Raw genomic sequence first — 24,367 nt, 5'->3', positions numbered from 1 at the left:
AGTAGGACCTCCTTGTGACCTTGTGTAACGGATGACAGACAGGATGTATATGCAACAACGCTCTTTATTGAAAACACACAGATGGTCAGAAACACAGCACACAGATGAACGCCAGCACAGCGAGACAGGTGGGCGGACACAAACGCTGATGGTGTGGTAACAGGTGCAGTAATCCAGTGGTGATCCCTCGTGAAGTGCTTGATGATTCCGTGAAGAGTGCAGAAATCCAGGAAGACACGACGAAGACAGGAAGATCCAAAACGGCAAAGATTCAAACGTAAGTCGCTTTGGATAAAAGTGTCTGCCAAATGCATAAATGTGAATGTGAATGTAAATGTGTTTGTTTTGCATTATTTGTTTATCGTGCTTCAGTCTGGGACACAAAGTTCAGACTCATTTGTTTCTGAGATCAAACCCTCAAACTTTGGGTTTAATCTGTTAATCTTCCTCCAGATTCACGTGGAAACTATGTAAAGTGATTATATAAGATGAATAAAAAAGATGAAAAGATTAAAACAAATGCAGTCAAAATAATAGAAAGGTGACAGTTTCTGATAATGTTACGGTGACGATATTCAGTTTATTTCAGATTTGAAGATTATTTCCAGGACAAAACAGGTTTCAGTATTTGTGCTCCTGTGGACTTTACAAACCAACAACTTTAAAAACATATTAGTTTATACACTAATAAACTCAATACCTGATACAAACAAAAATGCCTCGGTTTACGACTGGAACCTCGGTTCCCTGAAGAGGAAAGCCTGGTCAAGGATGAAGGAATGCTTTAAAACCATCTAGATGTTGTTGCATTACAGGACAAACATAAGAGACAATCAGACACTGAGAAAACATCTAGCATATCATGAAATACTTGGGTTTTATTGCAAGAAAATAATATTAGTCAGACGAGACAGCGTTTATTTTTATTCTGAAAATAATAAGAGTAATAAGACTGAGACTGACTGTCTCACACATGAATTATGTTGAATATCTGTCAGCTGTTAAATTTAAGGCTAATTTCACTCTCTGAGGGATGTTTGTTTGGAGCCACATTCACTGACCATTTCCACTGGAGAAAATCCAGTTTTTAATGTTGTTTATGTGTCTATGTGGTGTTTTTAATCTGCTTTAAGACAAACCATGTGTAAATTCATAAGTCGACAGCATTGCTGAGTATTTCCTCCTTAAAACTGCAGTGAACCAAAGACAGTCTCAAAAACACACTTTGAAATCGCTGGTGTTTCTGACGTCACAAACTACCTTGTAACCAATCAGATCAACGTGTGATCGTCAACCAGTGGATCTCTGAGCTGAGTGAGTGAGTGGAGGCGGGCCCATTTGCATATTCATAGAACCTCCGTGAATACTAAATGAGGCAAGGGTGTCAAGTTACATTCAAGATATTTTAAGGCATAAAAAAATGTTTCCAAGGAAAAAACTTTTACATATATAATTTTGGTGATCAAAGATGAGTTGTAAGGGATACAGTTATTGACTACAGGGGGACTTACAATTTTCCATGTTGCATTTTAATGTCTGGTAATTTGAATATACCTTCATGCATCTTTAAGACTCATAATCCACATTTTTACATAAGAAGTGTCAGGAATATAGATTGATTGATCTTTTAGATGGACGTTTTGTAAACTAAAAAAGAAATAGAGTAAAAAAAAAAAAGAAAAAAAGGAGTTAACATTAAACACAGGTAAAATATTACTTAATTTTACTCAATTGTCTCCAACAGGTTCTTGTCAATGCAACTGTAAGTTTGTTATTTAGAAATTATTTTTATAATATATTAGTATTCAGTAAAAGAACAGTCAGAATTAAACAAACAAGCACCTCGTTTGTCAAAGAATATCATAATCATAAAATAATAATAAATATAACAATAAATGAATAGCCGGGGGAATACTGTTGGTCTGTTTTATGTAGATTACCTGTAAACTCACTGACAACACGTTTTATGTATTTAATTCATTTAATAGGGACATTGCATGTTAATGAACATCAGTATAAAAATACAAAATGTAAACATGCATTGCTCAATTACACCCGCAGTCCCTGAGAGAAAACAGCTCAAAATAAACTCAGATTTTTGTTTTTTTCCCGTTAATTCTTACTTTAAGAAAGAAGCATGTGAAAATAAATAGTCATCAACAACATTTCAAATAACGGTAACACTTATTTGGACTTGCGGTAACACTTTATAATAACGTTCAGTTGTAAGTCATTTATAAATGGTTAGTTAACGACGAACTAATCATTTACAAAGCATTTATCAATGAGTAGCAAGTGATATACTAACATTTTATGTATGTTTTGTAAATTCCGTTACAAGTCATTTACAAGTGATTAGTTAATGATTAACTAATTATTTACGAAACATCGCTATGCATTCATAAATGGTTAATAAGTGATATGTTCATTATTTTATGTATGTTTTGTATATTCAGTTATAAGTCGTTTAAAATTGATTAGTTAATGATTAACTAATTTACAAAACATGACCACTTATAAATGACTTATTATAAAGTGTTACCGGACTGGTATGTTATATTTCTAAAGCATTTATCTTCTCTAATATAATTGTTCATTGTTTGTTCAGTGCATTAACTAATGTTAATAAAGTCCATTTTTGATTTGAATAATGTTTAAATGAACTAAGATTAATAAACGCCGTAGAAATATTGGTTAACATTAGTTTATGCATTAACTAACAATGTGTATTTCTAAAGCGTTTATCTTGCTGGTTCAGTGTAGCACAGATTACAAACGTCTCCTAAAAGCACAAGTACACTTTAAAAACGTGTCTTCATGAATGTATAAATTATGATTAAGATTTAAAAGGCATTATGAGACGGTGATTACTCCTGCTGCTCCAGCACGAGGTGCGTGATTCGATCCAGGTCTCGAAGCGTCGGGTGACACTGAAGGATCATGATGATCACGCTCTCCTGACCGGGGAAGATGGGCAGTAAACTCTGCTGGAGCGCCAGCGTCTCCTCCACTGACCTCTCGCTGACCTCCTGACCTCTGCCCCCTGGGGTCCGGTCCCGGTACTGCAGGAGCTCGGTGTGAGCGCGGGGCGCGGGTGATGGAGAGAAGGAGGACGAGGAACCAGCAAACGTGTGGCTTCCAGGAACAGGAGAACCGCTGAGAACACATTAACAAGAGACACATCTTACACTGCATGACAAAAACATGCACGGCATTTCTCATGTCACATATCACACTCTCAAGCTCCTAGATAAAAAGGCCAAATAGTTTTCATCACGTTAGTATTTAAGTTGGGAACATATGATTCAATATGCTGATCTGATACTTGTTTTTAAGATTCTAACTGGCCTTGCTCCCCCTGTTTATCAGATAACATATATACACGAGCTGGTAATGATAACAGGACGGTCATATATTCACGAGCTGGTAATGATAACAGGACGGTCATATATTCACGAGCTGGTAATGATAACAGGACGGTCATATATTCACGAGCTGGTATTGATCTGATAACAGGACGGTCATATATACACGAGCTGGTAATGATAACAGGACGGTCATATATACACGAGCTGGTAATGATCAGATAACAGGACGGTCATATATACACGAGCTGGTATTGATAACAGGACGGTCATATATACACGAGCTGGTAATGATAACAGGACGGTCATATATACACGAGCTGGTAATGATAACAGGACGGTCATATATTCAAGAGCTGGTAATGATAACAGGACGGTCATATATACACGAGCTGGTATTGATAACAGGACGGTCATATATACACGAGCTGGTAATGATAACAGGACGGTCATATATACACGAGCTGGTAATGATAACAGGACGGTCATATATTCACGAGCTGGTAATGATAACAGGACGGTCATATATACACGAGCTGGTAATGATAACAGGACGGTCATATATACACGAGCTGGTAATGATAACAGGACGGTCATATATACACGAGCTGGTAATGATAACAGGACGGTCATATATACACGAGCTGGTAATGATAACAGGACGGTCATATATTCACAAGCTGGTAATGATAACAGGACGGTCATATATACACGAGCTGGTAATGATAACAGGACGGTCATATATACACGAGCTGGTAATGATAACAGGACGGTCATATATACACGAGCTGGTAATGATAACAGGACGGTCATATATACACGAGCTGGTAATGATAACAGGACGGTCATATATACAAGAGCTGGTAATGATAACAGGACGGTCATATATACACGAGCTGGTAATGATAACAGGACGGTCATATATACACGAGCTGGTAATGATAACAGGACGGTCATATATTCACGAGCTGGTAATGATAACAGGACGGTCATATATACACGAGCTGGTAATGATAACAGGACGGTCATATATACACGAGCTGGTAATGATAACAGGACGGTCATATATACAAGAGCTGGTAATGATAACAGGACGGTCATATATACACGAGCTGGTAATGATAACAGGACGGTCATATATACACGAGCTGGTAATGATAACAGGACGGTCATATATTCACGAGCTGGTAATGATAACAGGACGGTCATATATACACGAGCTGGTAATGATAACAGGACGGTCATATATTCACGAGCTGGTAATGATAACAGGACGGTCATATATTCACGAGCTGGTAATGATAACAGGACGGTCATATATACACAAGCTGGTAATGATAACAGGACGGTCATATATACACGAGCTGGTAATGATAACAGGACGGTCATATATACACGAGCTGGTAATGATAACAGGACGGTCATATATACACGAGCTGGTAATGATAACAGGACGGTCATATATACACGAGCTGGTAATGATAACAGGACGGTCATATATACACGAGCTGGTAATGATAACAGGACGGTCATATATACACGAGCTGGTAATGATAACAGGACGGTCATATATACACGAGCTGGTAATGATAACAGGACGGTCATATATTCACGAGCTGGTATTGATAACAGGACGGTCATATATTCACAAGCTGGTATTGATAACAGGACGGTCATATATACACGAGCTGGTATTGATAACAGGACGGTCATATATTCACGAGCTGGTAATGATAACAGGATGGTCATATATACACGAGCTGGTAATGATAACAGGACGGTCATATATACATGAGCTGGTAATGATAACAGGACGGTCATATATACACAAGCTGGTAATGATCAGATAACAGGACGGTCATATATACACGAGCTGGTAATGATCAGATAACAGGACGGTCATATATACACGAGCTGGTAATGATCAGATAACAGGACGGTCATATATACACGAGCTGGTAATGATCAGATAACAGGACGGTCATATATACACGAGCTGGTAATGATCAGATAACAGGACGGTCATATATACACGAGCTGGTATTGATAACAGGACGGTCATATATACACAAGCTGGTATTGATAACAGGACGGTCATATATACACGAGCTGGTATTGATAACAGGACGGTCATATATTCACGAGCTGGTAATGATAACAGGATGGTCATATATACACGAGCTGGTAATGATAACAGGACGGTCATATATACACGAGCTGGTAATGATCAGATAACAGGACGGTCATATATACACGAGCTGGTAATGATCAGATAACAGGACGGTCATATATACACGAGCTGGTAATGATAACAGGATGGTCATATATACACGAGCTGGTAATGATAACAGGACGGTCATATATACACGAGCTGGTAATGATCAGATAACAGGACGGTCATATATACACGAGCTGGTAATGATCAGATAACAGGACAGTCATATATACACGAGCTGGTAATGATCAGATAACAGGACGTTCATATATACACAAGCTGGTAATGATAACAGGACGGTCATATATACACGAGCTGGTAATGATAACAGGACGGTCATATATACACGAGCTGGTAATGATCAGATAACAGGACGGTCATATATACACGAGCTGGTAATGATAACAGGACGGTCATATATACACGAGCTGGTAATGATAACAGGACGGTCATATATTCACGAGCTGGTAATGATAACAGGACGGTCATATATACACGAGCTGGTAATGATAACAGGACGGTCATATATACAAGAGCTGGTAATGATAACAGGACGGTCATATATACACGAGCTGGTAATGATAACAGGACGGTCATATATTCAAGAGCTGGTAATGATAACAGGACGGTCATATATACACGAGCTGGTAATGATAACAGGACGGTCATATATACACGAGCTGGTAATGATAACAGGACGGTCATATATTCACGAGCTGGTAATGATAACAGGACGGTCATATATACACGAGCTGGTAATGATAACAGGACGGTCATATATTCACGAGCTGGTAATGATAACAGGACGGTCATATATACACGAGCTGGTAATGATAACAGGACGGTCATATATTCACGAGCTGGTAATGATAACAGGACGGTCATATATACACGAGCTGGTAATGATAACAGGATGGTCATATATACACGAGCTGGTATTGATCTGATAACAGGACGGTCATATATACACGAGCTGGTAATGATAACAGGACGGTCATATATACATGAGCTGGTAATGATAACAGGACGGTCATATATACACGAGCTGGTAATGATAACAGGACGGTCATATATACACGAGCTGGTATTGATCTGATAACAGGACGGTCATATATACACGAGCTGGTAATGATAACAGGACGGTCATATATTCACGAGCTGGTAATGATAACAGGACGGTCATATATTCACGAGCTGGTAATAACAGGACGGTCATATATACACGAGCTGATAATGATAACAGGACGGTCATATATACAAGAGCTGGTATTGATCTGATAACAGGACGGTCATATATACACGAGCTGGTAATGATAACAGGACGGTCATATATACACGAGCTGGTAATGATAACAGGACGGTCATATATACACGAGCTGGTATTGATCTGATAACAGGACGGTCATATATACACGAGCTGGTAATGATAACAGGACGGTCATATATACACACGAGCTGGTATTGATCTGATAACAGGACGGTCATATATACACGAGCTGGTAATGATAACAGGACGGTCATATATACACGAGCTGGTAATGATAACAGGACGGTCATATATACACGAGCTGGTAATGATAACAGGACGGTCATATATACACGAGCTGGTATTGATCTGATAACAGGACGGTCATATATACACGAGCTGGTAATGATAACAGGACGGTCATATATACACGAGCTGGTAATGATAACAGGACGGTCATATATTCACGAGCTGGTAATGATAACAGGACGGTCATATATTCACGAGCTGGTAATGATAACAGGACGGTCATATATACACGAGCTGGTAATGATAACAGGACGGTCATATATTCACGAGCTGGTAATGATAACAGGACGGTCATATATACACGAGCTGGTAATGATAACAGGACGGTCATATATTCACGAGCTGGTAATGATAACAGGACGGTCATATATACACGAGCTGGTAATGATAACAGGACGGTCATATATACACGAGCTGGTATTGATCTGATAACAGGACGGTCATATATACACGAGCTGGTAATGATAACAGGACGGTCATATATACACGAGCTGGTATTGATCTGATAACAGGACGGTCATATATACACGAGCTGGTATTGATCTGATAACAGGACGGTCATATATACACGAGCTGGTAATGATAACAGGACGGTCATATATACACGAGCTGGTAATGATAACAGGACGGTCATATATACACGAGCTGGTATTGATCTGATAACAGGACGGTCATATATACACGAGCTGGTAATGATAACAGGACGGTCATATATACACGAGCTGGTAATGATAACAGGACGGTCATATATTCACGAGCTGGTAATGATAACAGGACGGTCATATATACACGAGCTGGTAATGATAACAGGACGGTCATATATACACGAGCTGGTATTGATCTGATAACAGGACGGTCATATATACACGAGCTGGTAATGATAACAGGACGGTCATATATACACAAGCTGGTAATGATAACAGGACGGTCATATATTCACGAGCTGGTAATGATAACAGGACGGTCATATATACACGAGCTGGTAATGATAACAGGACGGTCATATATACACGAGCTGGTGATGATAACAGGACGGTCATATATACACGAGCTGGTAATGATAACAGGACGGTCATATATACACGAGCTGGTGATGATAACAGGACGGTCATATATACACGAGCTGGTAATGATAACAGGACGGTCATATATACACGAGCTGGTAATGATAACAGGACGGTCATATATTCACGAGCTGGTAATGATAACAGGACGGTCATATATACACGAGCTGGTAATGATAACAGGACGGTCATATATACACGAGCTGGTAATGATAACAGGACGGTCATATATACACGAGCTGGTAATGATAACAGGACGGTCATATATACACGAGCTGGTAATGATAACAGGACGGTCATATATACACGAGCTGGTGATGATAACAGGACGGTCATATATACACGAGCTGGTGATGATAACAGGACGGTCATATATACACGAGCTGGTAATGATAACAGGATGGTCATATATACACGAGCTGGTAATGATAACAGGACGGTCATATATACACGAGCTGGTAATGATAACAGGACGGTCATATATACACGAGCTGGTAATGATAACAGGACGGTCATATATTCACGAGCTGGTAATGATAACAGGACGGTCATATATACACGAGCTGGTAATGATAACAGGACGGTCATATATACACGAGCTGGTAATGATAACAGGACGGTCATATATACACGAGCTGGTAATGATAACAGGACGGTCATATATACACGAGCTGGTAATGATAACAGGACGGTCATATATACACGAGCTGGTAATGATAACAGGACGGTCATATATACACGAGCTGGTAATGATAACAGGACGGTCATATATACACGAGCTGGTAATGATAACAGGACGGTCATATATTCACGAGCTGGTAATGATAACAGGACGGTCATATATACACGAGCTGGTAATGATAACAGGACGGTCATATATACACGAGCTGGTAATGATAACAGGACGGTCATATATACACGAGCTGGTAATGATAACAGGACGGTCATATATACACGAGCTGGTAATGATAACAGGACGGTCATATATACACGAGCTGGTAATGATAACAGGACGGTCATATATACACGAGCTGGTGATGATAACAGGACGGTCATATATACACGAGCTGGTAATGATAACAGGACGGTCATATATACACGAGCTGGTAATGATAACAGGACGGTCATATATACACGAGCTGGTAATGATAACAGGACGGTCATATATACACGAGCTGGTAATGATAACAGGACGGTCATATATTCACGAGCTGGTAATGATAACAGGACGGTCATATATACACGAGCTGGTAATGATAACAGGACGGTCATATATACACGAGCTGGTAATGATAACAGGACGGTCATATATACACGAGCTGGTAATGATAACAGGACGGTCATATATACACGAGCTGGTAATGATAACAGGACGGTCATATATACACGAGCTGGTAATGATAACAGGACGGTCATATATACACGAGCTGGTAATGATAACAGGACGGTCATATATACACGAGCTGGTAATGATAACAGGACGGTCATATATACACGAGCTGGTAATGATAACAGGACGGTCATATATACACGAGCTGGTAATGATAACAGGACGGTCATATATACACGAGCTGGTATTGATAACAGGACGGTCATATATTCACGAGCTGGTATTGATAACAGGACGGTCATATATACACGAGCTGGTAATGATAACAGGACGGTCATATATACACGAGCTGGTAATGATAACAGGACGGTCATATATACACGAGCTGGTAATGATAACAGGACGGTCATATATACACGAGCTGGTAATGATAACAGGACGGTCATATATACACGAGCTGGTAATGATAACAGGACGGTCATATATACACGAGCTGGTATTGATCAGATAACAGGACGGTCATATATACACGAGCTGGTATTGATCAGATAACAGGACGGTCATATATACACGAGCTGGTATTGATCTGATAACAGGACGGTCATATATACACGAGCTGGTTGCTGACTGAAAGAATTAAACAAAAAAAGCTTTCTGAAAACAGCTGAAAATATGGTTAATGCTGAATCAAAACTGTGAACATTTATAGATATTCTGGTATGGTAGTTTTGTGTTGTCTTGAGTTTGTCCTTAACATCACCCTGCAAAAGGGAGAACGGATGAAAAATAGCCAGCGTTGGCTGAATCTGGCGCATTTTACGATCTATTAATGTGTACTGTCCCTGATTAAATAAAAAAAAAAGATATTAACAATAGTCTTGGGTTTGCTTTCCTATAAGAGGAAGACTGAAGAAACCCAAGCAAACTCAAGACTGTGAAGATCATGAATATCTGCTAAAAGTCATTTTTTTCTAAATTTAGAGAACACTAGCATGAAATGAAAATGAAGTTTATCGTTGCTTTCATATTTTAAAATGCGGTTTACAAATAAATGGCATCGTTTGGTGGATCTCCACATAACGGCGCTGTGTTTATCAGAAAAAACAACACTCATTATTTAATGCAAACTTTGCCTAAATGTAATGGCAATTGATATTACTGATTATGAGTGTGTATAAAAACAATAAACTATGAATATTTCGTTATTGTTTCAAAAACAAATTATGTACAATACCATTCAAAAGTTTGGGTTTAGTAAGATTTCTAAAATAAATGAATGCTTCTATTCATCAAGGACACATTAAACTGATCAAAAGTGACAGTAAAGACATTTATAATGTTACAAATGATTCTGTTTCAAATAAATGCTGTTCTTTTGAACTTTTCTATTCATCTAAGAATCCTGAAAAATAAAATGCATCAGTTTCCACAGAAATATGAACTGTTTTCAACACTGATAATAATCATAAATGTTTGTTGATCATCAGATCCTCATATTAGAGTGATTTCTGGAGGATCGTGTGACACTGAAGACTGGAGTAATGATGCTGAACATTCAGCTTTGATCACAGGAATAAATTACACTTTACTGTATATTCACATAGAGAACAGATGATTTACATTATAATAATATTCCACTGTTTTACTGTATTTCTGATCTGATGAACGCAGCTTTAGTGAGCAGAAGAGACTCTCTCAGACACATTTAGTAATCTCTCAGTGTTGGGCAGTCGTGTGTATCATGACAAACACAGATTTCTCAGTCGAAGCGAGGATTACCTGTTGTGTTTGTGCAGGAAGTCTCTCAGGTGCGGTCCGCCACGGCCCAGAGGATCATCAGGCAACATGAAGAGGTCTCCAGCAAACACGTACTGGAGCAAACTGACACACAAGCCAATCACTGATGAGCATAACTGTGTGTGACAGAGCTGTGTGTGTGTGTGTGTGTGTGTGTGACAGAGCTGTGTGTGTGTGTGATAGAGCTGTGTGTAATAGAGATGTGTGTAACAGAGCTGTGTGTGTGTGTGTGTGTGTGTGTGTGTGTGTGTGTGTGATAGAGCTGTGTGTGACAGAGCTGTGTGTGTGTGTGTGTGTGTGTGTGTGTGATAGAGCTGTGTGTAATAGAGATGTGTGTAACAGAGCTGTGTGTGTGTGTGTGTGTGTGTGTGTGTGTGTGTGTAATAGAGCTGTGTGTGACAGAGCTGTGTGTGTGTGTGTGTGTGATAGAGCTGTGTGTGTGTGTGATAGAGCTGTGTGTAATAGAGATGTGTGTAACAGAGCTGTGTGTATGTGTGTGTGTGTGTGTGTGTGATAGAGCTGTGTGTAATAGAGCTGTGTGTGATAGAGCTGTGTGAGTGTAATAGAGCTGTGTGTGTGTGTGTGTGTGTGTGTGTGTGATAGAGCTGTGTGTGATAGAGATGTGTGTAACAGAGCTGTGTGAGTGTGTGTGTGTGTGTGTGTGTGTGTGTGTGTGTGATAGAGCTGTGTGTAATAGAGCTGTGTGTGATAGAGCTGTGTGTGTGTAATAGAGATGTGTGTAACAGAGCTGTGTGTGTGTGTGTGTGTGTGTGTGTGTGTGTGTAATAGAGCTGTGTGTGATAGAGCTGTGTGTGTGTAATAGAGATGTGTGTAACAGAGCTGTGTGTGTGTGTGTGTGTGTGTGTGTGTAATAGAGCTGTGTGTGATAGAGCTGTGTGTGTGTAATAGAGATGTGTGTAACAGAGCTGTGTGTGTGTGTGTGTGTGTGTGTGTGTGTGTGTGTGTGATAGAGCTGTGTGTAATAGAGATGTGTGTAACAGAGCTGTGTGTGTGTGTGTGTGTGTGTGTGTGTGTGTGTGTGTAATAGAGCTGTGTGTGACAGAGCTGTGTGTGTGTGTGTGATAGAGCTGTGTGTGTGTGTGATAGAGCTGTGTGTGTGTGTGATAGAGCTGTGTGTAATAGAGATGTGTGTAACAGAGCTGTGTGTGTGTGTGTGTGTGTGTGTGTGTGTGTGTGTGATAGAGCTGTGTGTGTGTGTGATAGAGCTGTGTGTGATAGAGATGTGTGTAACAGAGCTGTGTGTGTGTGTGTGTGTGTGTGTGTGTGTGTGTGTGTGATAGAGCTGTGTGTAATAGAGCTGTGTGTGATAGAGCTGTGTGTGTGTAATAGAGATGTGTGTAACAGAGCTGTGTGTGTGTGTGTGTGTGTGTGTGTAATAGAGCTGTGTGTGATAGAGCTGTGTGTGTGTAATAGAGATGTGTGTAACAGAGCTGTGTGTGTGTGTGTGTGTGTGTGTGTGTGTGTGTGTGTGTGTGTGTGTGTGTGTGATAGAGCTGTGTGTAATAGAGATGTGTGTAACAGAGCTGTGTGTGTGTGTTTGTGTGTGTGTGTGATAGAGCTGTGTGTAATAGAGCTGTGTGTGATAGAGCTGTGTGTGTGTAACAGAGCTGTGTGTGTGTGTAATAGAGCTGTGTGTGTGTGTGTAATAGAGCTGTGTGTGTAACAGAGCTGTGTGTGTGTGTAATAGAGCTGTGTGTGTGTAACAGAGCTGTGTGTGTGTAACAGAGCTGTGTGTGTGTGTGTGTAACAGAGCTGTGTGTGTGTGTGTAACAGAGCTGTGTGTGTGTGTTTGTGTGTGTGTGTGTGTGTGATAGAGCTGTGTGTAATAGAGCTGTGTGTGATAGAGCTGTGTGTGTGTAACAGAGCTGTGTGTGTGTGTGTAATAGAGCTGTGTGTGTGTGTAATAGAGCTGTGTGTGTGTGTGTAATAGAGCTGTGTGTGTGTGTGTAATAGAGCTGTGTGTGTAACAGAGCTGTGTGTGTGTGTAATAGAGCTGTGTGTGTGTGTAACAGAGCTCTGTGTGTGTGTAACAGAGCTGTGTGTGTGTGTAACAGAGCTGTGTGTGTGTGTAACAGATCTGTGTGTGTGTGTGTAACAGAGCTGTGTGTGTGTGTGTGTGTAATAGAGCTGTGTGTGTGTGTAATAGAGCTGTGTGTGTGTGTGTAATAGAGCTGTGTGTGTGTGTGTAATAGAGCTGTGTGTGTAACAGAGCTGTGTGTGTGTGTAATAGAGCTGTGTGTGTGTGTAACAGAGCTGTGTGTGTGTGTAACAGAGCTGTGTGTGTGTGTAACAGATCTGTGTGTGTGTGTGTAACAGAGCTGTGTGTGAATGTAGTTTTTGTCTCCTGAAAGAAAGAGTTGATTCTGAACTGAAACGAGTCGTCAGTAATTCAGTCTCACTTCTGCTGAAGGATTGTAACTAATCTGGGTTACACTTTATTTTAAGGTGTCGTTGTTACAGTGTAATTATATATTAAGTACTGAGTAATATTAAGCAACTACATGTACTTACTACAGGGTTAGGGTAGGATTAGGGCTTGGTGAGGGTTAGTTGCGTGTAATTATGCATAATTTACTGTTACATGTAAAATATGTAATAAGGACACCGTAAAATATAGTGTTACCCTAATTTGCATAATGTCACCCGATTGGCTGAACAGCGTGCCTTAGCCCCGCCCTCAAACACTGTAGTGTATCTGAGACTGGAAGAGTTTGGTTCGTGTTGTTCATGTGGAGAAGACGCTGTTTTCTGAGATTGATACGGTGAAACCCACGCCATCGTCACTGTTCGTATCACTGAGATCAAGAGCTGAGGTTCAGATATGATAATGCTTTATGATTTGCTTTCTGACCAATCACAGCAGAGCAGCTCTCAGAGAGGAGGGGCTTAGAGAGACTGAATCTTTGAACGAAGCGTTTCAGACACTGAGAGGAAATATATGGATATTATAAGAGTGTTTTTGACCTGGATGAATGTGAACCTGTTGTAAGAGACTCATTGACATAAACATGAGTCTTAATAATAGCACAACAGGGGCACTTTAAGCCACTGATAATTCAGGATAACTCTTTAAATGTGACTGTTTCAGAAGGAAGGCAGCAGAAATACACCTCTGTCTGAAATACCTCGCTTTACACATGAGTTATGAAGATAAATGAATGTCAGTTATACCTCTTCTTTATGATGTCTCTCCACGCCGGCGATTCGTCCACTAGATCCCGCAGGTTGTCGTTCGTCACGATCACTCCGCTCGTCTTCTGCGCCAGCGCCAGCATGAACCTGAAGAACAATCACTCGTCATCTGGAGAAATCAGCGTTTCATCACAGCTGCCACTCAAAACATATATTCAGGCATAAATGTAAGATTTGTGCGCTTGAATTGCATATACAATGTCCTTCCGTTTGAATTACACAGTTACATAAACTAATAAACTTAATGCAAAGCATATTTGTCAGCCGAACATAATTGAAACTGATCAGATTTCATGGCATAGTTTATCATTAACTATTTGCTTTGATTTTATTTAAATAATTTTCAAAGTGGATTCATCAAAATTGCTTAAATCAGTATAAATTATTGTGAAAACAATTCAATTTTTTTTATAGTCTGAAAATTAATATAATCTAATAAAATAAAAAACTTGTCAGTCAATTTTTTTTTTTACATGTATGTACAGGTCATATTTCTGTAATAGTGCTAATAAACTGAACGTTTTAAATATACAATAACCAGGTTTATACATTTATCATCAATAAATCCAGTTTACTTCAATCTCATACGTTTTAAAACTGACTGAATATTGCTTGTTTCACAGCTAGTCATATTTTAACCATATTCATAAAAAATCTAATTGTTTTTACAATGGACAGATTTATGCTGATCGTAGGGGATTGAATTTATCCGATAAATTCAGATAATTAATAAAACTTTTTTTGAGAGCAGAAATCTGTTCATTTATGTTTGACTGACATTACGTTTATTAGTGTGTTATGTTAAAACTGTGTTATCCAAATGCATGGATATTTTATATGCAATTCAAATTCATATATTTAAAATTTAGGCCTAAATATTTCAGGTCTTCTTAAATGATGGAGATCATGACAAGAAAAACACAAGAACTTAAATTCTGATGATAAAACTGATAGTTGTAGTTTGAACATCAACTAAATTGTCAGATAATATTACAGATGATCTTTGATTTTGAACGAATGTATTTCTGTCATCATTTACTCATTCAAACCTCTATAACTAACACAAAAGAGAATATTCTGATATGTTAATTTCTCAAAATATGAAAATTTGAGAATTTTCTCAAAAATTTGATATATACATCTCAAAATATTCATTTCTCAAAATATCTTCTTCCATGTTTTGCAGAAGAGAGAAATGGTCCCTCTGGAACAGTGTTGGTCTGAGATGAGATGAGGAGTTACCGGTCGTCGTAGGAGTTGATTCTCTTGCCCTCGACCTCTCTGGAGGGAGTGTATGAGACGAAACCCAGATCATGCAGGTCAGTCAGGTAATGCTTCTCTACAGGAAACAGAGCACACAAAATAATACAAGACTGACCTTGTTTGCCCAGCACAGCATATTAAATAGCATTTAATCATGTAGATCGCATTTAATAAATGACACTTTCATGAAAACATCTTCAATGGGCTTGTTTGCACATTTGGGCTGTGCTTTCCTTGCATGACCAGCAGGTGGCGGTCACAAGCTTCTTTCTGCAACCATTAATGGTAACTTTAACTATAATGTTTTACTGGTCATTGAGAACAGGGAAGCCCCACACCACTATTACGGTAAAGGCATAGAGGAACGATATCGCTGGAAGTGTGTTTCCCGCACAGCGCTGTAACTCGCTGCTCAACTATCACAATACGATGCATCATTGAAGAAATCAAGCTAGTCACGACAAACCGTATTATCGCAAAGTGGTCGATCCACCAAGTTGGTTAATGATGTCATAACTACTTTTAATAAACCTGTTTGAGGCATCTGAGGACTATTTCTAATTTTTCTCAGTTATTTTGCTTTGTGTCCAGATTCAATCATAGACTCGTTCTTACACTAGAGCTCGTTCACACATGCACTCTTCAAAAACTCTGCTTTAAATCTCTTGACAAACTAAAAGACGTAAATGACATTTGTATGTATTCTAAATAAAATATATAGATTGCACTGAATGTCAGCTTGCTTATATTCCTCAAAATAATGATTTATTGAGTCCACATGTCATGCAAACAAGAAACTGCTTCAAACCGCAGGTCGAGATCTGTCGTTCCAAACACACAACTCTGCGATGCTGTTTGCGAATGTTCGTTAGAACGATGGTTTCGGGAAACACAGACTTGTTAAACTGCTGATAACGACGGCGCTTGTGACCATAGTTGGCTAACGATGCTTTCGGGAAACACACCCCTGATGGACAATACAAATATTGACAGCCAATCAGAATCCACCTGACTTTGAAGCGCCCGTGCATTTAAAGCGACAGGCCCCAAAGACCTCAGCCTAGCACGTGTTTACATTGAAAAACAACTGGAAAAGAAGCGCAGTGGAACAGAAAAACGCGTTTTGTCTCAAGAAACGTATAGTTCTTGGTGTGAACGAGCCTTAAGGTGTCAATGAGGCATAAAGTGAGCCTCACCTTTAGTCTTGGAGTTATACTTCTGCCTCCACTGAGGGATGAACACAGTGATTTCTCGATGTCCTCTTGCCCAGAAGTGCTGAACGGCCAGAGCGATGCCTCGACAGGAGAAGAACACTCCCAACCCGTGACTGTGGAGGATCACATTCACACAGTTTCACTGCTCATTTCACTCCCTAGTTCATGTGAGTAAACACTGAAACATTTACTCCCTAAACACATCATCAGCTGCTCAGAATTATCTTATCAATAATGCCATCATGTCTTCTCATCACTGCAAAAGCGCTGTTCATCCTCTGTATTTCCAGTACGACCACACCTACATGCAAGTCCCCCTTGTAGTCAATAATTGTATCCCTTAAAACTCATCTTTGATCACCAAAATTACATATTTAAACATCTTCATGCCTTAAAATATCTTGAATGTAACTCGGCACCCTTGCCTCATTTAGTATACGAGGCTCTATGAATATGCAGTATTGTTTTAAAGTCCCCCTGTGGTGAAAATCCAGCTTTTAATGTTGTTTATGTGTCTATGTGGTGTTTTTAATCTGCTTTAAGACAAACCATGTGTAAATTCATAAGTCGACAGCATTGCTGAGTATTTCCTCCTTAAAACTGCAGTGAACCAAAGACAGTCTCAAAAACACGCTTTGAAATCGCTGGTGTTTCTGACGTCACAAACTACCTTGTAACCAATCAGATCAACGTGTGATCATCAACCAGTGGATCTCTGAGCTGAGTGAGTGAGTGGAGGCGGGGCTCATTTGCATATTCATAGAACCGCACATACTAAATGAGGCAAGGGTGTCGAGTTACATTCAAGATATTTTAAGGTATTAAAACATTTTTTTACAAGGAAAAAAAGTTTAAATATGTCATTTTGGTGATCAAAGATGAGTTTTAAGGGATAAAAGGGGGAATTTAATATCTATTTTTATTAATATTTATTGATTAAATGTAAGAATTTAACATAAAATATAATGCATACATCCAATTAGATTTGAATAATTGCATTTTTCTAACCTAACTAAATGAATGCATTTTATTTTATGTGTCAAATTTTTTACATTTAATCAATTAATATTAAGTCAGTCAGCACAAATATCATCTAGTTATCTCATTTAGGGATGTGGCGGTGAGGATATTTTCCCAGCGTGTGACAACACTGGTAATACCGGTATCACCGGCGAGGGCTTTTAAATCGCTAATTTAAAAGCGAAAGTAAAATGTTGCGGCTGTGCGCATTTTAGTTTCGCTTTCAAATTAGCGCCAATTCGGGTGAGTGGTGAGTTCATTAGCCTATTATTCTTAATGAAAAACACACCAACAAAACAGTGCAATGACAAATTCGCTTAAAATACATTTCACTTTGACACCAAATATTCCGCCGTCATCAGTCAGTCAGTTCTTCGCTCTCGTGTCTCCTGCTGCTGATCTGTGCTGCGACTCTCGTTCAGCTCACGGTTTATTAAGCAGACACCATTCAGTTTTTAATTGTAGTGTCTGTTCTAACTGAACTAAATGATTTTATTTATCCGACTATATATAAATATAGACTATCGTAGCAAGCCTACCTCATTGCAACATTGCTGCCGTCGATGATGACCTGACGCAGCATGGGGTCGCCAGGCTCGTCCGACAGCTGCAGTTTGAATGGCGTCTTCAGGCTCTCGAGGAACCGCTGAGGTCCTGTGACCACAGACGTCTCCGACGCTCTCGGTTTGGGCGCGATGACGTGATTGGAGAGATTTGGGAAACCGAGATCCGTGTTTGGTTTGATCCTCCGTGGAGGCGATTGTGCCGGCAGATTCCCTGGCTGTGCGTCGGGGTTCAAGGTTTCGAAGGCGTATGTAGTCATTGGCGGGCCTCTCACGGAGGGAACGCTTAACGGTTTGGACATGCCTAGCTTTGTCGCTCCGTTTCTGCTCCCAGAATCGACTTTTTCAAAATCTGCCACTGGATTCGTCTCAATCGTCCAATCAGCTCGCTTTCCACCATTTCTCGTCCCAATCGCGTGTTCGGCGACCTCTTGTTTCTGCAGTTGCATGAGCAGCTCGTGTGGCTTGAGCTCGGGTAGATTGCCATACACTTCCATTACTCTGTCCTCAGTGTATCCACAAGTGGCCGCCGCCTTCTTCAACACCCCCAAGACGAAGTCTTCCTCTTTAGCATTCTCCTCTCCCACTTCAGTGGCCTCGTGCGTTTCGCCAACCGCATTGTCTTTATTCTTCCGCTGGTTAGTTTTGTCGTGCTCCTGTTGAATCAAATCCAGAAGCTGTGACGCTTCTTTAGGGCCGGTTCGGGCCAGAACGTCGTGCACAACCTCTTCGGTGAATCCCATGGCGCTGAAGAACTTGAGAAGGTGCTCGAACTCCTCTTTGTTTCTCGCGGACGACGGAACAGCAGGAGTCTCGGATTCAGGTTCTGGTTCTGGAGACTCAGGTGAGTCGAGGGTAAAGCCTTGGGGAAACGGACTGTGGGATTCATTTCTGAAATCATCCGTGCTGATAATCCTGTCATAAGCAGATTGCGGATGCTGGGAATGTGAGTTTTCTGCTGTATGATTATAAACGCTTCTCTGCACCGCTAATGGTCCATTGGCTTCCAATGGGATTAGACCTTCCTGGTGCGGCTTTACATACGAGTCCAATCCGGACTGCTTCACCAGGTCCAGCAGAGCCTCCTTCACCATCACCGGTAACACCAGCAGGTCGAGGGTGTGCCGGTCCTCCAGATTCTCAACCAGGGACTTGAAGGCCCGACGCGACTCCAGGGATTCTCCCGCTATCCCGATCCCGGTCTCGGCACGCCGTCCCTGGCTACTCCTGTATTTCTCCACCAGGTCTGTGATAAATGAGTAGGCTTTCACCACAGGTTCTGCCAGTCCGGTTATGAGGAGAAAGCCTTGGGATCCCAGCTGCAGGAGGGTTTAGAGACAGGTTTAACGAACAGAACGGGATCATTATTACTACACAACAGGATTTACTATGGGACAGTAAGCAATTCAAGAGCATAGTCACAGCAAATTAGTATGCATTTTAATTTTGTATCTCAGGTAAACTTTATCTTGCATTTCATGCATTTTATTTCACAACCTTTCAGATAACCTTCATCTAGCATGTTATTCATTAGTCCTGTATGCATTTTTATTAGTGATGCAGTAAGCAATTCAAGAGCATATTCACGGGCAAATTAGTATGTATTAGGAGTGTAACGATACCCTCATGTCACGATACTCAACTAACGGTACGAAATTATTGCGATACTCCCAAGACATATGGGAAAAGGTTAACAAGGTGACTTGGTGCTGGTAATGCACAGGGCAATGATGAATAATATAATAATATTCATGATTCTGAGTTTGAAAATACAGAAGTTTTGTAGATGAATATGCTTGTCTCTCTTGTACTTGTACTCTGTCACTGACTAGATATATTTAAATAATGTAGGCCACTTTTACTGGTAATATAAGACATTTGGCATTATCAGAACCAACAAATATTCCCCCATTGCATTATTATACATTATATTCAACATTATATACAGTAGTTTAATGTAGTACTGGCACTAAACTCTGTAAACGTTCATTTTCATTTTGGGTGAATTGTACACGATACATACTGTCACTTACCATGATACATATTGTTGTATTTTTGTATTGTGATATATTTTGACATGATAGATTGTTACACCCCTAGTATGTATACATTTCAATTTTATTTCTCAGGTAAACTTTATCTTGCATTTCATGCATTTTATTTTGAAACCTTTCAAATAACCTTCATCTTGCATGTTATGTACTGTATGCATTTTTATTAGGGATGCACCGATATGAAAATTTTGGCCGATACCGATAACTGGTAATTCTTTATAATTGAAAGCCCATAACCGATATACTTGCAGATAAATCTAAATCCACATTTTTATATAATTTTTGAGAGCCTGATTACAAAAACAAAAGTCTCACTATGTCCCAAACACACAATTATAGTGTTCTCATGATAGTTTTATGTCGCCGATATGACAGACTTGCACTACTTTACTGTATTTTCCTTTTTTAAAGTGATTCCAATCATATTTCAAGCGATTCAAACCCATCATGTTGAACAGTGCGCATCTGAAGAGTCTCAGCTGAAGGAAATAATACATTATTTATCAGCTTTAATATATCAGAGAAATGTTCTTATCGGGCCGATAACGACAACATTAAAAATGAACATATATCAGCCGATACCGATGTGGTGGCCGATATATCGTACATCCATAATTTTTGTTTTGAAACATTTATCTGGCATTTTGTTCTGTTTCTCAGGTAACCGCTATCTTGTTACTTAGATATTTAGGGGACACTAAAACCTTAAGTGTTTTTACGTTTTCCAAATTTACACTTTCCATGCACGTCATTTATTAAGACAAAAACTTGAACATATTATGCTACTTTTATTTTGTTTCGCAGTTAACCTTCATCTAGCAAGTTATGCATTTTTATTTTGTTTCTCCAGGGAAGTTTATCTTGTTTCAAGGATGATTAGATATTTCTCAGGACAGTAAGACAAAATACTGATAACGAAACATAAAATAATGCATTGGAGTACATGATATTTTCACTTACCACTATATGCGCAGAGGTATTTTTAGTCAGGCAGTCCATAAACAGCCCTTTGGCACCACAGAACACACAGTGAAGCACTTCGGGAAACTGGAACTCTTGTTGAGCTTCCTGATTGACGACACCTTTCACGAAAATCTAAGAGTCGCATTAACACACAAGGCGAGTAAATCAACAATTCACACAACAGCAATAATAGAAAACATGGTCGCACTTTACAGTAGGGTCAATTATGGGCTCTGAACTGATCTTACATTGAAGCCTCAAGTTAGTTAGAAACTTTCTGACTGTAGATCGATGGCAGTTACAGGTCATTTTGACCCGGAGGATTTTTTTTTACATTTTTAGTAAAAAAAATTTGCTTTCATTTTTTTAAATTAAAAATTAAAAATTGAGTGTTCATCAGACAGGGCTTTTGTCACACTTGAACCACAAATACACACATGGAAAAAAAAAAAAATTAAATGGATTTGAGGAGTTTTGTGGTTAAAATTTAAAAAGTAACAAATCCCCCACTCTCGGGTCAATCTGACCCCCTTAGGAATGAATGGCATGTGAGGAATGCTTCAGTACACATAGAAAAACCTAAAAATGCTCAAAATCCAAACTAAAAATGCTAAAACTTTACCAAAAAATTATTGTATAATGTCTACATGTGTATCTGAATACATACTGAAGAGAAACTGACTTTATAACCCAGAGGAACAGCTCGTTTACTCCATATAGAGCTATAAGCCCATCTAGAGTCATGAAATATCATCTTATATTATTATTTTTCCACAAGAGGTCGGCAAAGACACACAATGTAAGATATTTTGAGCTGAATTAAAAGGGTTATGCATGAAATTATGAGTTATTTTGAATTTAAGTTGAAAGAATGTGAGGAATGTTCTTAAATTATTATTTATTTATTACTTATTGATCAAATCTAGTAATTTAAAGGTAAATAAAATAAAAAAATAACTAAAAATATCATTAAAAAATTGAAAAAATGTTAGCAAAATGAACTAAAATAAGCTTTCTGGACAAAAATAATAATATATATAAAATAATAAAATAAATTAAGTATAATTTCAGGGCTTCATGTCATTTTGACCCACGAGGGAAGGATGAGGGTAAAGTGCTGTAATCAACACTGACATGATAGATAGATAGATAGATAGGTAGGTAGGTAGGTAGGTAGGTAGGTAGGTAGGTAGGTAGGTAGGTAGGTAGGTAGGTAGGTAGGTAGGTAGGTAGGTAGGTAGGTAGGTAGGTAGGTAGGTAGGTAGGTAGGTAGGTAGGTAGGTAGGTAGATAGATAGATAGATAGATAGATAGATAGATAGATAGATAGATAGATAGATAGATAGATAGATAGATAGATAGATAGATAGATAGATAGATAGATAGATAGATAGATAGGTAGACAGATAGATAGATAGATAGATAGATCTTTGCCGACACCTTTGCCGCCTCCACATCTGGTGCCGATCCGCTCAGCTGGAGCCAGATGAGACCGCTCTGAGCCGACTCTTCTTCTTCTGCTCCGATGACCAGCGTGACCCCGAACACTCGCTCCACCGAGGGTCTCAGTGCCTGCAGGGCCCCCCCCAGCACACCTGCACAGGTGAACTCATCCTCCACACGCACACGGGACACACACTCCTCCAGAGCCATCACACACTCACTGAGGGAGACATGAGGATCAGCATCAGTGAATCAGAACAACACTGGAAACATCGAGTTCTGCTTATGGACTCGAACTAAAGGGCCTTTCAAACTAAGTCATAAATTTGGCCTTTTATGTAATATTTTGTCAACTCACCCTATATAAATATAAATATATAATAGAAACCATGGTAGTACTTTACAGTAGGGTCAATCAAGAGCATCAGTAATTCAGTGATCATCAGTCAGAACAACCCTGGAAATATCAATTTCTGCTTATGGACTCGAACTAAAGTGCCACTAAAGTAGCAACATTAGCACTTTAAGCCCAAGTACAATAGGAATATAGAGTACTTGTTTCTGAACAGTATATGACAGAATTGAAAAGTCTCAAAAAGACTTGTTTAATTCAGAATTTCCACTTTTTAATGTCATAATGTAATAAATATAGTCATCATTTTGACTTTTTATGTCATAATTTGTCAATGTACCCTATATATATATATAAAGTGCTGTCAAATCAATTTTGTTAAAAAAAATTCTGTCATAGGTTATTCAATTATTCAACTAAATTAAAATGTATATTATATATCTATATTTTACACTATGTATATATATTGCCAAAACAACGTTTTAAATATATTTTATTAATATATATATTTAAATATATTGCCAAAACACAGTTTTAAAAGACTAGTTGATTTAATATATATATGTGTGTATATATATATATAAACAAACACATGCACACGTACACAAACACACATAGGCCTATATTTACAAACTTGTATGTTAGATGTGCTTTATCGCGATTAATCGATCTGACAGCACATTATATATAGCCTATATATAATATCATGCCTGAGAGAGCCATGATCCACTCACTGACGGAGACACGGGAACCGCATCAGTTTATACTTTACATACAAGAGCATCAGTGAATCAGTGATCATGAGTCAGAACAACCCTGGAAACATCAAGTTCTGCTTATGGACTCGAACAAAAGGGCCTTTCAAAAGATTAAATGTCACTAAACAAATTAAGCACTTTAAGCCCAAATACAAAAGTAACTGAATATAGAGTACTTGTTTCAAAATTGACACTTTTT

General features: G+C 39.1%; 1 protein-coding gene across 2 annotated transcripts in view; it reads right to left on the bottom strand.

Annotated features, from left to right (window-relative positions):
- Positions 1-866: 866 nt before the first annotated feature.
- Positions 867-24,367, bottom strand: part of khnyn (KH and NYN domain containing) — a 26,352-nt gene continuing 2,851 nt past the window's right edge. For both annotated transcript variants that reach the window (XM_079865912.1, XM_079865911.1), the window contains exons 2-9: positions 23,056-23,278; positions 21,614-21,748; positions 18,576-19,918; positions 16,999-17,129; positions 15,782-15,878; positions 14,519-14,626; positions 11,309-11,410; positions 867-3,156 (exon numbers count right to left, since the gene is read on the bottom strand). In XM_079865912.1, the coding sequence (XP_079722038.1) occupies positions 2,868-3,156; positions 11,309-11,410; positions 14,519-14,626; positions 15,782-15,878; positions 16,999-17,129; positions 18,576-19,918; positions 21,614-21,748; positions 23,056-23,268 (2,418 nt within the window). In that variant the 5' untranslated portion in view covers positions 23,269-23,278 and the 3' untranslated portion in view covers positions 867-2,867. The remainder of the gene's footprint in view (positions 3,157-11,308; positions 11,411-14,518; positions 14,627-15,781; positions 15,879-16,998; positions 17,130-18,575; positions 19,919-21,613; positions 21,749-23,055; positions 23,279-24,367) is intronic.

The sequence above is a fragment of the Squalius cephalus genome (genome assembly GCF_949319135.1).
Source record: "Squalius cephalus genome assembly, chromosome: 3".
Classification (NCBI taxonomy): domain Eukaryota; kingdom Metazoa; phylum Chordata; class Actinopteri; order Cypriniformes; family Leuciscidae; genus Squalius; species Squalius cephalus.
This window is presented reverse-complemented; position numbering and strand designations above follow the sequence as displayed.